This window comes from Elephantulus edwardii, unplaced genomic scaffold, assembly GCF_000299155.1.
Source record: "Elephantulus edwardii isolate Elephantulus edwardi_28Jun2011 unplaced genomic scaffold, EleEdw1.0 scaffold00011, whole genome shotgun sequence".
Classification (NCBI taxonomy): Eukaryota; Metazoa; Chordata; class Mammalia; order Macroscelidea; family Macroscelididae; genus Elephantulus; species Elephantulus edwardii.
The window spans coordinates 4,089,478-4,105,521 of record NW_006399761.1 but is presented as its reverse complement, the minus strand read 5'-3'; the positions used below and the strand labels follow the sequence as shown (position 1 = coordinate 4,105,521).

The window sequence follows — 16,044 nt, the reverse complement described above, 5'->3', positions numbered from 1 at the left end:
AATATGTCAATTAGTATACCATCTATTCCTGGGGCCTTATTTTTTGCTATTTCCTTCAAAGCAGCTTGAACTTCTTCATCACCATAGGCTCTGGCTCCTATGTTGTTTCATGAAATTCTTCTGTGTCTGCCAATTCCTTTCGATAGAGTGACTCAGTATATTCTTTCCATCTTTTAATACTTTCTGGATCATTTAATATTGTGCCTAAAGCATCCTTGATTATAGCAACTCAAGGTTTGAATTTGTTCCTCAGTTCTTTGAGCTTAAGAAATGCTGAGCGAGTTCGGCCCTTTGATAGCATAAATAGTCTAGCAAATATGACCAAAAATACACAAACAGCAGAAGATCAAGTATGACTAGTACTTTTTAAAACTTAAATCCTTATATGCATCTAATAGGTTATCCAATAGAATATAAAAGAGAACCTAGAATAGAAAAAAGCATTTGGCAACGACATATCTGACAAAGGAAAAATCTCTGAAATTTATAGAAAACTCCAATACCTCAACAAGAAAAAACACAAGGCGGATAACAAAATAGGCAATAGACAGGAAAAGGCATTCCAGCCACCAGAGAAGGACCTGGAACATCTTGTCTGCTTAATAAAACTTGATTTTCTCTTAATAAAATTTTGTTCCTCATGTACCTGGTGTCTGTGTTTGTGTCTCTGGTAATGTACTGTGGAGGGAATGTGCTAGAGCTCTACAAGGCAGCCTATTGTGGGAAATCATCCAAGCCATCAGGGCTGAGTCACAGACAAACAACAGAGGGGAGGCTGGGAGGGCTCGTGAGGCGCTGCAGAGATGCGGCTCCTCAGAAGGACAGGCCGTCTCCTCTCGTGCAGTCTCGGTGACGAGTCGGTATGGACTCAACGGCACACAACCATAGTTAGGGAGTCTTGATTAATGACGAGAAATGAAGCTTTAGCGCAGCTAAGACCACCGTGGAGGACTTAGAAAGGAGGACCACATGGCTGTCCTTCAGAAGACCATGACACTGGGCATGCCCTGGCATCCTCCCCCTCCTCCCATGACGGCTGAGGTGAGAGGCCGTGGTACCTGCAGGTTCGCCCTCACAAAGGGCTTCGGCGGGTGCACACACTCGCCCTTGCAGGGGTCCCCCAGGCAGCCCCGACAGTGCTCCTGCCAGTTCTTTTCCTGTAGCGGCTCCCGCCAGGGTTTGGTGTTCGTTATTGGCTCAAACCAGGAAACACCAGGCCCATAAAATCTCGGCACATTTTCCTTCCTGGGTCCACGCTTCACGTTCTCAACAGGAACAAACCACGAAATTCCTATAGGAAACATTTTTTTTAAATGTGTGAGGAAAGAAAACCCCCAAACCTTTCTTCCCCAGTTCTGTTTTTCATCGCTCACAGAGCTCTCATCAGAGACAAGCAGAGACAGGTTCTCGGGGCAGTGAGCACCAGAGGCAGCCTGTACACTCGAGTGTAGCTCAGCTACAGGAGTGACCTTGTGCGATACTGCTCGATACTGAGAATGTGCCAGCGTGCACCAGACCGTGGCTACGCACAGTCCTCTACAAAGAACAGGGACACACTAAGAAGTGTGAGAGTTGTCAGTTTTCGACAAGCAAAGCTCGAACTAGAAACTGACCTTCATACACATCTGACTTGGTCTTCCTCAACTTTCTGTCCAGGGGGTACGTGGCTGGGAAACTTTTTGCTTCGCTTTTCTCTTCTGACAGAGAAGAGCCCACATTGCTCTCCTCTTCTAATCGAACTTCGCTGGAGCTTGGCGTTGGGAAAGTCACCCCCACATCCCGGGTGTGTTTTCTCACACCGTTCACGATCTCCAGGTTCCCTGAGGAGAGAGAGCACAGGGCTGCTCTTTTATTGAGGACGCCACTTGAGGGAGCACTGGTGGCTTAGTGGTGAGGGGCTGTATTGCCAAACCAAAATGCACGCAGTTCAAATCCACCAGCTGCTCTGAGGGACAAAGGTGGGCCATGTCCCACCTTGTGACTCACGGCCTCCGAAAACCTGCTGGGGGGTCAGCTAGGAGTCAGTTCCCACTAAATGGCAATAACAACATGACCACACAACTTCAGCAGCAGTCTCGATGTATGACGGTGGCTCAGACCTCATCTAAGGTACTTCCAGCTTCAACAGTCCACACCTCTGAGAACCTGACTGATTCCAAAAAAAGAGGACTGCGAACTTACCACCCAGTCTAGACCTCACATGGACCCTACTTTGCACTGAACCCACATCAAACACCCTTCTCCAAGCTCTTGCACCAACTCACTTCTCTTTCGTGAGTGGTCTCATGACTCCTTTGGGGTGTCAAGTTCCTCCTGACAATGAGTCAAGGAACCAGAATTCAATGATTAAAGCGCTCAGCTGTGGACCCAAAGGTTGGTGGTTTGAATCTACCCGGTGCTCTTCAGGACAAAGGAGGCAATCTCCTTCCATAAGATTTACTGCGTGGAAACTCTAAGGGCAGCTGAGCCCTGGCCTGCATGGCTGCTAGGAGTGGGAACTGACGTGGTTTCAGTGCAGGCACGTCCATGTCGCTAACCCCTTCCAAAACACATTTCTAGGGGACTGACAGGTACTTGACCACACCAAAGGTTCTAAGTCTGCCAGATACTAGAGAAACAGAAATAATGGATTCAGCAAGTACAGAGGTTAAGCCTGCACCCCGGTGTGTGAGAAAGGCAGCAAACCTTACGGTGCCCGAGGCTGTCACTAATAGGAAAAGAGCCTGACAGAAGCAAAGGGGAGACTTGAGGAAAAAACCAACCTAAGTCAAATGCACTTATTTTTGTTTTCCAAACCAAACAGTAGAGAAAAGTAAAAAGTGCATGGTCTCCTTCCCAGCCGCTCGATTCCAGCCCACTATTGCAGGTATTTCTCCTCTGAGCTCCAGCAGCTCTTCTCCCACTTCTCGTTCTCCAGTGCATGCTCTCCGCTGCTGTGGCCTCAACACACTGAACTGCAGTACATCTCTAGGGGTTCGAATCCACTAACAGCTCCTCAGGGGAAAGACGGACCAGTCTCCTCCCGTGAAGATGTGCAGCCGTGGAAACCCAGGGTGGGGTGGCTGGGAGTCAGAACTGACTTGATGATGGGGGGTGATGGTGGCGTGTGTGTTATGAGACCCAGTAAGCACTCATGTGCCTCAGCGGAGAAGCTCAAACCTGAGAAGCATACCTGCCTGGACTCCCTTGTTGGACATGTGGACACTCAGCTTGCTGCAGGGCGTGAGGGTTGAGCTCCAGAAGCTGCTGGTTGTAGATGACATTGAGTCAGAAGAAATTACATGCTCTTCCATCTGAAAAAGGGAAAAAAAGCACAGGGATCCTTTATTCTCACCCAAGAACGACAGTACGAGACCCCCCAGGGTGAGCAGGCCCACAAGCGCCTGTCCAGTTCCCTCAAAGCCCATTAGAGGGAGTTGTGGACGGGTCAGCATTGGCCTGAGCTAGCGATGAGAGCACATCTGTGGCTGAACAAGGACCCAAGTTCAGGAAGGTCAAACAGATCGGCCAGGCACATTCCCCAGGTCCAAAACACCCCATGCTAGCCAACAAGTGACTCAGTGGAGTCCTCAGAGGGAAATTCTGACTGGATGTTTGCACAGCATTTCAATGAGCTCTCGCCCTCTGTAGAGGGCAGGGGATAAGTAAAAGGAAGTGGCGAGCTGAAGACCGTGGTCTCTGATGAAGTCAGACGTGGGCACTTATGTAAGGACAGACATGACCTGAGAAGTCCTGAGTGAGTGTGGTATGGGAAAAACCACAAAGAGAAAACATAAACAAGCCCCAGCAGGCCGGGGCTGCTGTGCTCCCAGCAGAAGCGACCAAGGCCAAGTCCACAGAGGGAAGCTGAGGGCAGGTCAGAAAAGGAGGCTCGGGTCCAAAGAGCAGCATTTGCCCAAGACGAAACAGAAAGAGGGAGGACAGAAGGGTTAACTGAAGTGAGGGCTACAGGGAGCAGTGGGAATGTGTGACTGCTGCAGCTTGTTGGTGTCTGCTGTCCAGTGGGATCCGACCCATGGTGGGTCTTCAGAGGCAGTGGGTAAACCACACGGGAGGCGACTGCCCATCCTTCTCCTGCAGAGCTGCTGATGGATTCAAACTTTTTTGACCTCCAGAGCTTCCTAAAGTGCATTTACTTTGTATTTAATGCAATTAACATTAGATCAAAAATGTACAAATGGCTGAGTGAAAAAACAAATATGCTTTGTAAATTTACGTCAAATCACAATACAAAGGGGGGGAAACTATTATCAGAACAAAACAGAACAAACAGCATAAATTGTAACTCTCAACCTGGCCTGATGACAAAAATCTCCTGGGAGGGGTGGGGGGAGAGCCCTCAGTCTCCATGGAGGGGCTGGGCACTTCACCTCTGAATACACACCGACTTTCTAACCCAGCAAGTGTGGTACAGTGAGAACAGTGTCTGCTCTCCTGACTGCTGCACTGGGCTCACGCACAGCGGGACAACGTGCTGCACCCTCCCGCGACCAGCCTCAGGTTTGAACCTCGTGGTCCACACTCTCTCAACAGTTGACTCCTGCAAGCAAATCACCAGGCCTGTCTGCACATATCTCCGTCAGAGACATGTTAAGCACAAAACATTCCCGACTCCACAGACATGCGGGAGGCAGCTGTGTATCAGGTGTAGCCGCCAGGAACTGAACCCAGGTCTTACATCAGAGGTGAGCATTCTACCACACAAAAAACGTGTAGCAGAGTCCTGGGGGGAATATTAGATACTGGCAGACAGGGAATGTTCTTCTGGTCCTTGGAAAGTTGTTAAAATAAATACCAGAAACTGGTGAGTTTAATACTGATGGTCTATAAATTTCTGGAACTTGTCACTAATGTCATGATTTGAAAGCATTTGAGGTCAAAGAAAAGAAGAGCACATTTTAGCCAAGGCTTTACTAAGCCAGGACAGGTCCTGGCCAACCAGCCTCAGGCATTTTTGAAGGTTGAACCACCCTATCTAAATATTCACAAAGCACCACTCATAGGCCCCCTCCTATAGGCATCTGGCCAGTCCTGCATAACTTCTTTTTTCTCCCATGTTGTGTACTGTTGAAATCGGATCCGACTGGCACAGGAGATTGCCGTTCCTCCAGTGGGGCATTTGGTGGATTTGAACCGTGTGCCTTCAGGACTGCAGCGCAACTTCTTGCCACTAGGCCACCAGCTCCCTCCTGCGTAACCTTTTCTCTATCTTGAATATATGAACAGTAGGGGAATTTACCTACAATGGCACATCTAACAGGGCCTAAAATGGGCTGTGCGGATTGCAAATACTAAGAGGCCTAACAGCCCAAGTCAAACAGGTAAATGGTACATGAAGCCCTATCCATCTGTCAGTGAGAAAACCAACTGTGAGAAAACAGAGTCTGGAGTCCAGGAATCGAGTCCCTTTGGAACTGTCATTCCTTGAGCAAGTGACAACCTTCCAGGCATCACACCCCACCTAGAAAAGGGGACAGGATCTGTATTTTTAAAATAATGTTAGGAAGAATAAGTGATGGGCAGGGCAAACTGTAAAACATTAACAGAAAACTGTCACACTGTTATGGAAGGCTGGTGGCTTAGTGGTAAGGAGTTGCACTGCCAATCCAAAGGAACATGGTTTGGATCCACCAGCTGCTCTGTGGGTGAGAGATGAGAGTCTCCTTCCGTGTGATTTACTGCTTCTGAAACCCCCCCCTCGAAGGTCAGCTATGAGTCAGTTTCAATTCGATGGTACATGGCACTGTTGCCACGGCGGGCAGTGCACCTTCCAAGGGCAAGCACTGTCCTTGGGCACTCAGGTTGGCAGAGGCTGCTATTCCAGCCAGAAATATGCAGCCCTGACTGGGTGCTCAGCCGGCAGCCATGCCCTCTAAGCAGACATGACCCCTGTCCTGGCACCTCTGAGGGCAACAGGAACTCTGCCCCAGGCTGGCGTTGAGCCCTGCACATTCCACAGAGCCAGAGAAGGTGTTATCGAGGGCCCAGGCAGTCTGTGCTCAGACAAGCAGCAGCAGGGCCCTGTCTGGGCAACCCAACCTCCTCTTCAACCAGCAGACAGACAAGCCCTCACCAGACATTCCCTTAACCCAACAGCCGTGGCCAGAGCACCAGGCAGATCTCAAACCCTCCTTTTTATCTCTCTCCGTGTTTCTTTCCTTCCCATTGTTTTTCTGGCATTTTTCTTTATTTCCTTTTTCATTTTGGACTCCCCTTCTCTCATTTCACCCATCTTCTCTTCACCTCTTTCCCTGGCCTGTCTTTTTGCCTCTAACTTTCTATTCTAATTCTCATTCGTTTTGTACCCCTCTTATTTAGGTCCCCTGCTTCTTTTACTGTCCAATCTTATTTTTGTTTTGTTTCCCTTTTTCTTTGTCCTGCCTAGCAACAGACAGCAACTGTGCCCAGACAGACAGACAAGACACACACACACACACAGCACTCCTGCAGCTTCACTCAACTGGACAGGAGCTTCTAGTCTACGTGATCCACGAAAGCCAGCAGCTAACACCAGTCCTCCCTCACCGCTTTACACAGTGAAGAAACCTATACATACACACCTAACTCTATCTGCTGTCACCTCACCACAGGAAAGGAGACACACTAAGAATCGTCCCCTTACCAACCTTCAAAGCACATGTGCATGGCTCCATCTACTGGATACATTAAAACAAAATAACACAAGAGACAACACTACCACAATACCTTGGAGGAAAGTGGTAACTTTAAACCAGTCCAAAAAAATAAGCAAAAGATGAGATTTAAAAAAAAACCCCAAAAAACAAAGAAACCGACGAAAATACAGAACCAGAGAATCTTTTAGAAGAAGAATTTCACACTACTTCCTGTTCAAATGCAAGAGAGTGATAGCTTAATGTCTTCATTGGATTAAGAAATCAGGGAAATTGCAGACAAATCAAGGAAAACAGATACATCTCTAAAAGATGTCCAGAAGACAACAACAACAACAAATACACAACAAGTATAAATAGATAAACTAGTTGGAAAATTTGAGGCAATACAAAACAAGCAAATGGAAGTTTAAAATAGCAAAACTAAAACTGCAGATGAGATGTTGTATGTAGGACATCAATCTGGAACAAGAGCCTACTGTGAGGTGGAGGAGGGAGAGGGGAAACGTGCGACAATGAATGAATCAAACCCCAAACTTTCTGTAAATGTTTGTTAAAATAGAAAAAAACAAAAAAGTATATATAAAACTGCAGAAACAAGTAACATATTGGAGGACAAACGAGTAGAACTGAAGAAATGGAACACAAAGTTAGTGAGATAGAGGACAAATCCAGCAATACTCCTGTGAGAGGAACAATCAGAAAAAAGAAAACAATGAGAAAAAGCAAAAGAAAAAAAAACACACATACACCAAAACCAAAATCACCACTACATTCCAAAACAGCAAAAGAGCAAGATTTTGCTGAGACAAACAAAAGGGACATCATTAAGAGGGAAAACTCACTTGACACTGGCATTCAAGAAAAGGAAGAGGAGAAAAAAAGTAGAGAGGAAATCACTAAAGATGTGTGGGAAGAACATGAGAAAACATGCATTCATTAAATTCACGAAGCTGAACAAACCTCAGACAGGAGAGACTTCAATAGGAAAATGCCAAGACAAATCATAATAAAAAACTCCAAAATGAAAGGCAAAGAATACTGAAAGCAGCTCAGAAAAAACAAAAGTAGTTATCTACAAAGGAAAACCAAGACTGAGCTTCAATTTCTCAGCATATGTGCCATGCAGGATAGAAGGCAATGAGATATAGGAAACTCTTAAAGAAAAAAAATAATCACAAAAAGCTAAAAAACTTCAACTAACAATTAATATACGCTGAAAAAGTTCCCTCAAATATGATGGTATTTTTCAGGTAAACAGAAACCAAGGGAACCTGTGAAAACTAGATAAACTTTACAAGAAATAATAAAGGGCATTCTTCAAACAGAATTAACAACAGAAAACAACTGAAAATTAACACATATGACAATATCATTCAAAAACGGACCCAGACACAGAAATACAGAAAGTAAAATAAACTTACAGGCTAAAAACAGAGAACCTGAGGGCTCAGGCTGGAAAAGAAGACAACTATCATACAAAAAGATTAAAAATGAAGAGGAAATTAAGGCAATTTCAAGATAAGGTGGAGTGTTTTAGACTTGAGAATAAAATCCTAACTTCTAGGTTAGCTTCAAAGAATAGTAGTCATAAAGTTCATCAAATTATAAAAGGAAAATCATAAAAGATTCAGTAAACAGGGAAAAAAAAAGACAAGCCATACCCTTGAACTCAACACAGAGCAGAGGGCACACAGAAATGAGCACCACCCAAGAGTCCTGCAGCAGTGTGATAACAATGAAACCATGCCTATCAAGAATCACACTAAATGTGAATGGAGTAACTGCTCCAGTCAAGAGAAAGAGAGTAACAAAAGTGGATAATGGAACATGATCCCTTAATGTTGTCTAGAGACATAATTTAGACACAAGGACAAAGACTAACAATAAAAGTGGGTGGGGTGGGGATCAAGCAAAGGGCTTAAATAAAGAGCAAGAATGGTCCTATTTCTGATAAAATAGGCTTCAAAGCAAAATCCAGCTAAATAGCTAAGGGCAGGCATTATACAATGATCCAAGGGTCTACTGAATAAGCAACCTAACCATCAATATCCATGCAACCAATGACACAGCAGCAAGACACATTACACCCAACTTCAACAGCGTTGAAATCAGGAAGAGCCAAGTCCATAATATTCACTCCACTCACAGCTGACCCTCCAGCTGGACATCGGAGGCTGTAAACCACAGGGTGTCCATCTTTGTCCTATAGTCGTTGGTGGATCTGAACCAACAGAGAAGTACTGCCTTTGGGTAAGCAGTTCAACTCCCTGTGGACTATGTTCCCTATAAGCACCCCAAAGGAGCCCTCCTGCAGTAAACATCAATATATCCCATTCAACGAAGGGCAAAATTGACTAAAAGAAACAAACTCAACAAAGATGCAGAAGAACTAAATAATGTAATTAAACAACTTGACACTTAGTGGGGGGTAAAACCCCCACAAAAAACCCAACCCTCAAAAACACCACCAAAAAACAACCCAACCATATATGCCTTCTTCCACAGTGGGAGAATAGTCGAGGTACGGAAACTGTTATGCACTGAAGGGAGGAACAGAATCAATGAGGCACGAACTACTTCAGGACACTAAATACACCCACTCCTCACCAAATTACTGAGGAGCAAGGATGTCAGTTTGAACATTAAATGTGCTTGACTCAGGTCATAGCCTTGGTAGTCACCTGAGAGCTGGACAGTAAGGAAGCCAGAACTGATGCCTCTGTGGTGTGCTGGAGCAGAGTACTGAACATCCCAGGGACTGGCAAAAGGACAAATAAATGTGTCTCGGGGAATGAGCAGTCAGAGTACTCCTTAGAGGAATGGATGAAGATTTGCCTCACATACTTTGGGCATATTGTTGGGAGGGGTTATTCCTTGGAAAGGGACATCATGCTGGGAATGGCTGAGGGTCATTTATAGAGAGGAAGACCCTTTAACAAGATCGACTGACAATGACTGCAGCAATGGGACTGTGTGTCAGAGACAGGAAGGGTAGGGCAGGACAGATCAGTTGTCCACAGGGTCACTATGAGTCATTCTCAATTCAACAGCATGTAACAAACAATTGTCTCTAGGAGGATAAGACATGAGAATAAAAGTCTGAAAAGGTTTAACTGGTGAATTAATAATTCAACACTGAACACATGAAAAGCAAAGAAAATCCTCCTTTCTCTGGGGGTAGTGGGGAAAAAGGCATGGCAGTAAGAAGCTGCACTGCAGTCCCAAACACAGGTAGTTCAAACCCACCAGGTACTCCGCGGGAGAAGGATGGACAATCTCCTCCCGTGCAATTTACTGCCTTGGAAAATCCACTGGATGGGTTTGTTATGGGTCAGTTCTGACTTGACAGTACACAACATCTTCTCACTATACTTTTTCCCCCAACACAAACATTTTACTCTGAAAGCATTAGTCATAATTTGGCTAATACATGAAAACATTTTACAGTACACCAAGACATCGATATTCTACATGTTGATTAAACGTAAAGAAAATGGACTGAAAATAGCTGAGATTATTTGAAACTTCAAGACTAAGTGGAAATATTTTTTATTTATTTTTTTGTGTGTACCATCAAATCAGATCTGACTAGTACAGGAGGAAATTGTTGCTCCTTCTCCGGCAGAGCGTCTGGTGGATTCAAACCGTGCACCTCTGAGATTGCAGTGCAACTTCTTGCCACTAGGCCACCAGAGCACACTGGAAATATGTTTTTATGCTTTACCCACATATACGCCTTTAAATTCGTCTCTCCTTTAAAAGGGACCACTGTCCAGTCATCCACCACAAATTCCAGCAAGTGTGAGCAGTCCATCTTCCTAAATTATTCTGGAATTGATCCGAGTCCTCTATTTTCCAGGTCCATTTCTTCACAAGTCTGGCATATAAGACTTTATTTTTCCAAAGTTTTCTCTTCTTCAGTCAGTGGTGACAACTGTTAGCTTTTGTAGTTCTTGTATCGTGGTCATTGTCTTATTCAGAGTAACACGAATCTGGCCCTAGGTCTTCTGTCCATCAGCACGTGGTTTAAAGCATGCATGTAAAGTCTGATATTGAGACTTTATTGCTGACAATTCCTTCAAGAGTGTAACTGGATTTTTCTTGCCAGCTGCATCAGGGTAATTGCTCTTAATTTCGTATTCCAGCCTGTGTAGAATGCAATCCAGATCAGAGTGAGCTTTCTGGAACACTGGTTCCAGTTTATCGACCTCCGTCTCCATGCTGAATTGTTGACATTCCTCAGCCGGAGGAAGCAGCCTCTTCTCACTACACTTCTACTGAAGGATTCAGTATAACTGAAATCAGAGGTCTTCAAGTGAAGAAACTAGAGAACAGTAAGCTCAGAAATCTTCCTTCCGTTTTTATTTATCAACGACTCTTTAGGAACCCTGGTGGTGCAGGGGTTAAGTGCTTGGCTGCCATTCCTAAGGGAGGGTGAATGATGAGGGCAGTCTGCTTTCATAAAGGTGTCCTGTCACAGGAACCCTCCAGGGAGTTCTGTCCTCAGGATTCCACTGTGAGATGGACTGAACCTACTACAATGCATTTGGGGATTTTTATCAGTCTGGGTTATCTTACTCTTCTGTTAATGCCAAATAAAAAACTTATGGTTTCTTATTAGAAAATCCCTGTTTCTAGCTTAAGAAAAAAAAAAAAATCAGAACACCAAAAAACCTAGAAAAGAACAAATTAATAATCTCATAATTCTACAGTAATTAATACTTTGTGTTCCAAATACATATGTGTATTTGGGATTTTAACATGTATCAACAGTTTTATATCTTTCTCATTGTGTAAATGAAATTTATAGTTTGGATTCCAAAATATCGCTCTTGAATGCAGTTTCTTTCCATATATGGGTGTGACTGTAGCAACTGACACAGCATCAGGAACACTGGTAGCCATTTAACTGAAGGCACATAAAGCTCTTTCTCTCGTGCAGGCCTCTGTGTATGGTCGTATGCTTGTGTTTATTTGTGCAGCTGCTGGAAACGTGGGTGCAGCCAGTAATGAGGCATCAGAAAAATAGAAATCCTTCACCATCTTCACGTTTTCTTCCATTAGTCAAACAAATAAACTTGATCTTGTTCTGTTGTGTTGGTGTGTTTTGTTTTTTTTTTGGTACCAATAAGCACTGGCTTTCTCCTATATCAAGCCAAATGGGGAAACAGAAAAAATACAGACACAAAACACTGAAACAAGGACAAGATGGGGTGGGGCAGTGAGTGCTCAGAAGAATACAGAGAGGGACACAAACTGGAACAAGAGGCAGCAGGGGGCAGCTGTGAAGACAACGCAGGTAAACGTCTGCAGTGAACAGAGGTGGAGAACAGAAGAGATGCTGTCAAGGCAGCAAGAGAAGGTCCGAGCATGAACCATAGAGAAAGGTGGAGCGACTGCACAGGAGAGCACAGCAGAGACAGACAGGGAGTGAGACTGAGTCAGAGACGATGAGGTACCATCACAGGTCGGAGGGAGCAACAGGAAGGTAGCATCAGGCATTCCTTCATAACGATGGCTCGCTCTGGTGACCTGGTGGTAAGAAGCTGCACTGTAATCCCAAAGGCAACAGTTCAAATCCAACACCAGCTGCTCCGTGGGAGGAAACATGAGCAATCTCCTCCCATGCAATTTACTGCCTTTGAAGACCTGCTGGAAGGTCAGCTACTGACTCACACAACAAAAACAAATGTATAATGAGGTAAAAAAATACCTGCAAGTTCAGGAGGGGGAAAAAAGCATTAACATATCTCATGAGTCCTAGATTAAAGAAAAGATAATTTGGAAAAGAATTTGGAGAGGTCCTTAACAGCAGACTTTCCCAGTGCTGTCAGTCTCCTGATGTCCTGACTACTGGTACCAAGGGTGGAGCCAAGACGAATGATGGCAATTTCAGTCTTCTTTCTCTATCTATCATGATGTTGTCTATTAATCAATCAATCAATCAATGGTGAGGATTTGTCTTCTTGATGCTGAGGTGCAATCCCTATTGAAGGCTGTCGTCTTTGACCTTCTGCAGTAAGCCAAGTCCTCCTCAGTTTCACCAAGTGAGTTTGTGTCATCTGCTTAACACAGATTGTTGATGAGTCTTCCTCCGATTCTGGATACTACATTCTTCATCAGAACAACCCAGTTTCTAGAATCATTTGCTCGGCATAACAGACTGAACAGGTATGCAGACAGGACATGGCCCTGATGCAAACCTTTCTTCATTCTGAACAATGTTCTGTTCACACAACAGCCTCTTAGTTTAAGTCTAGGTTTTGCACAAGCACAATTAAGAGTTCTGGGACTCCCATTCTTCTCACCATGACTGGATATAATAAAGATGATTTATATAGTTTATTTGTGATGCCACCTCCTTTGTGGAAACTGTGCCTTATTTTTTTTAGCAAGTGGAAAATGTAATCCTGTATTGTCAACAATAACACTGCAGCTGAGTAAAGATGAGATGGACAACTGTCCCTTGTGGAGGAGGGGAGGGGGTATGTGCAGGCCCTGGAACTACAGCTCTGGGAAGGGTGGTGGTTTAGAATCAGGAAAGGACTGTGTGAAGGCTGAATCCTTCTTCTATTCCTAATTCAATCTGTATGCTAAACAGATCTTTAAAAAAGGTGGCCTTTATGAAGAAGTATATGGCAACTGAGATGGGAGAAAACTAATCAACAAACTGCATTATGCAGATAACAAAATCTTGCTTGCTGAAAATGGGGACTTAAAGAGCTTGCTGCAGAAGATCAAGGACTAAAGCCTTTAACATGGGTTGCATCTCAACATCAAGGAGATAAAAATTCTCTGCACCATGGAAATAATCAACTTCATGGTGGAGAAAGAAAGATAAAATGAAATTGTTAATGATTCAATCTTGGATCTACAATCAGCATCTTTGGTTCCAGCAGTCAGGAGTTCAGAACACACATCGCACTGGGCAAGTCGGCTGCCAGGGACCTCTTCAAATTACTAAAGAGCAAAGATGTCAGTTTAAAGACTAAGGCACACCTGACTCAGGCCACGGTCACTTGCTAAACATCTGAGAACTGGATGATGAGTAAGGACGACAGAGGAGAACTGATGTATTTTAGTTATGGTGAAGAGTACTGAATATTCCTTGAACTGCCAAAAAAACCCCTCCAAATAGATGTCTTGGAAAAAAGTGCAACCGCAGTGCTCCTTGGAGGCAAGGATGGAGTAGTTTTGTCTCATAAGACTGTGGGTGTGTTGCTAGGAGAGGCTATTCGTTGGAGAGGGAAAGGGAAAGAGAGGAAGCCCCTCAAGGAGATGGACTGACTCGGTGACTGCCACAATGGGCTCAAGCGGGTCAGAGATGATGAGGACAGCACAGGACAGGACAGGGGTCAGATCCGTTGTTCACAGGGTTACTATGAGATGTACTCAACTAGCACTTAACAAGTGTTAAATAGGAAAAATAAAACAAACAGAAACCAACATAAAACGTGCCTGACAAACCTGCACCCACCCTGACATAAGGTCCACTGAGAGGGGTCTGAAGCGCATGGTGCACTGCAGGTCAGCACCATGACCACATACTGCAGATGGAGCAACTCCTAACCTGAGTTCCTCAAATTCTGTCAGCTCCAGCCGGTGCTGCAGCATGCCCAGTTTCAGGCATTGACTATTTTACCATAGATTTTTCCCTAGGCCAAACATCTGTTTTTTATCAATAAAAATTATAAAGTAACAACACACTCCCAACACAAGCAACTATCAGACCTAAACTCAGATATCACACACAGAGATCTCAGAAACTAAAAGAGAAATGACAAGAATCCCTGCAGGCTAGGCCATAGGGAGCTATGCTTCTGGTGGTCTGAATCTACCAGAAAGATGGGCAATCTCCTCCCGTGTGCTTTACAGACCTGTGAGCCAACAGAGAGATCAATGCTGAGTCGGTTCCACCCCACGGTAGTGGAGTCACAGTGAGTGATCCACACAGTTGAGGCTTTAACGTAGTTGGTGACCACATGGAAGGTCAGGTGGGCTTCCAGCAGAGACAGAAATGGCAACAATGCAGTAAATGGAAAAGGCAGAAACATAAAATACATAAATCAACACAAAGAATTTCTTCAAACTAGATGATCTGTGAACACAACACAGGGTTAAGAATCAAGAAACTTGGAAGATAAAAAACAGTTACTCAAATTGAAATAAAAAATACAGATGTGCAGAAAAACCCCAAACAAAACATTGCCATTGTTGTTGTGGACCATGGTGTCAGAAACAATTCACAGCTGACCTGCCAGCAGACTGTCAGACGCAGTACATTTTGTGGGCGGAGACGGCCCATCCTCCTCTTAGAGAGCAGCTGCTGGATTCAAACTGCGTGGCTCAGGGATTGCAACACAACTCTTTACCCACTAAGCCACCAGGTTTCCCCTAAACAAAACATACAGTGCATTCAAACAGGAAGACAACATCCAGTGGTCTAACATGTGCACAAGTGGCACCTCAGGAGGAGAGAGAACAGTGGAGAAGAAATAGAGGCCTGAGTTTTCTATAACATTAATGATGGACACCAAACCACAGACCAAAAAACTGAGACAAGTTCACAAGATAAACTCCTTTATCCCCCTCAAACCCACAGGAAAATAAGCCGACACTGCTCAGAACAAAATCTTTAAGAAGAAATAAAGGTAATTCTATATAGAGGTGTTTCTGGGTAGGACAATCAAGCAATAAACCCAGCTGCTTACCAGGAGGTTGGCAGTTCAAGTCCACGGCGGCACACTGGAAGAAAGGCTGGGGTCAGCCTCTGGAGAAGTCGTCACCTGTCTGACACACACACAGGGGTGCCGTGAGCAGAGAGAGACGCCACAGCAACTGGGTAAGAAACTGAGAAAGACAGCAAAAGGACAGCAGGCTTCCTGTGAAAACCCAAGCGACACGGAAGACAACACCTGACATCTTCAAAGTGCTAGAAGGGGGGGATCTGTGCAGCCAACCTAAACGACAAGAAATGTTACCCAGCACACCAATCCACTCAGAGAGACAGAGTACTGAGTATGACATCAGTGAAGAGAAAGTAAAATACATTTTCCCAATTTATTAATTGCTAACAAAAGACAGTCGCAATGCTTTTACCATGCAAGTAAAAGTTTAACATATGAAAAAAACCAAAACAAAACAGAGGACAGAAGGGGAGGGATAAATCTGGAATAGATCGTGGTAGGATCCGCACACTCTAAGGGAAATGACATGTTACCTGAAGACAGGCTCTTATCAGAAAACATTTTGTGGATTTAGCTGGAATGACAGGGAAATGAATAGCTTTGTTACTAAGTATGTAAAAGAGGTAATTTATGCATTCAACACAAGAGCAAGACATTTAAAGGAAAATGAACCAGATATCGATGACTTAGAAAACAAAATAATAACACAAGCAAAAGATCAA

At 44.4% G+C, this 16,044-nt stretch overlaps 1 protein-coding gene and 1 pseudogene across 1 annotated transcript in view; both read right to left on the bottom strand.

Annotated features, from left to right (window-relative positions):
* The window catches only part of ALMS1 (Alstrom syndrome 1), a 147,444-nt gene that overhangs the window by 9,404 nt on the left and 121,996 nt on the right, over positions 1-16,044 (bottom strand). The window contains exons 21-23 of the mRNA XM_006881006.1: positions 3,173-3,293; positions 1,614-1,820; positions 1,059-1,291 (exon numbers count right to left, since the gene is read on the bottom strand). Coding sequence (XP_006881068.1) covers positions 1,059-1,291; positions 1,614-1,820; positions 3,173-3,293 — 561 coding nt within the window. The remainder of the gene's footprint in view (positions 1-1,058; positions 1,292-1,613; positions 1,821-3,172; positions 3,294-16,044) is intronic.
* On the bottom strand, positions 10,505-10,855 carry LOC102853647 (annotated as a pseudogene).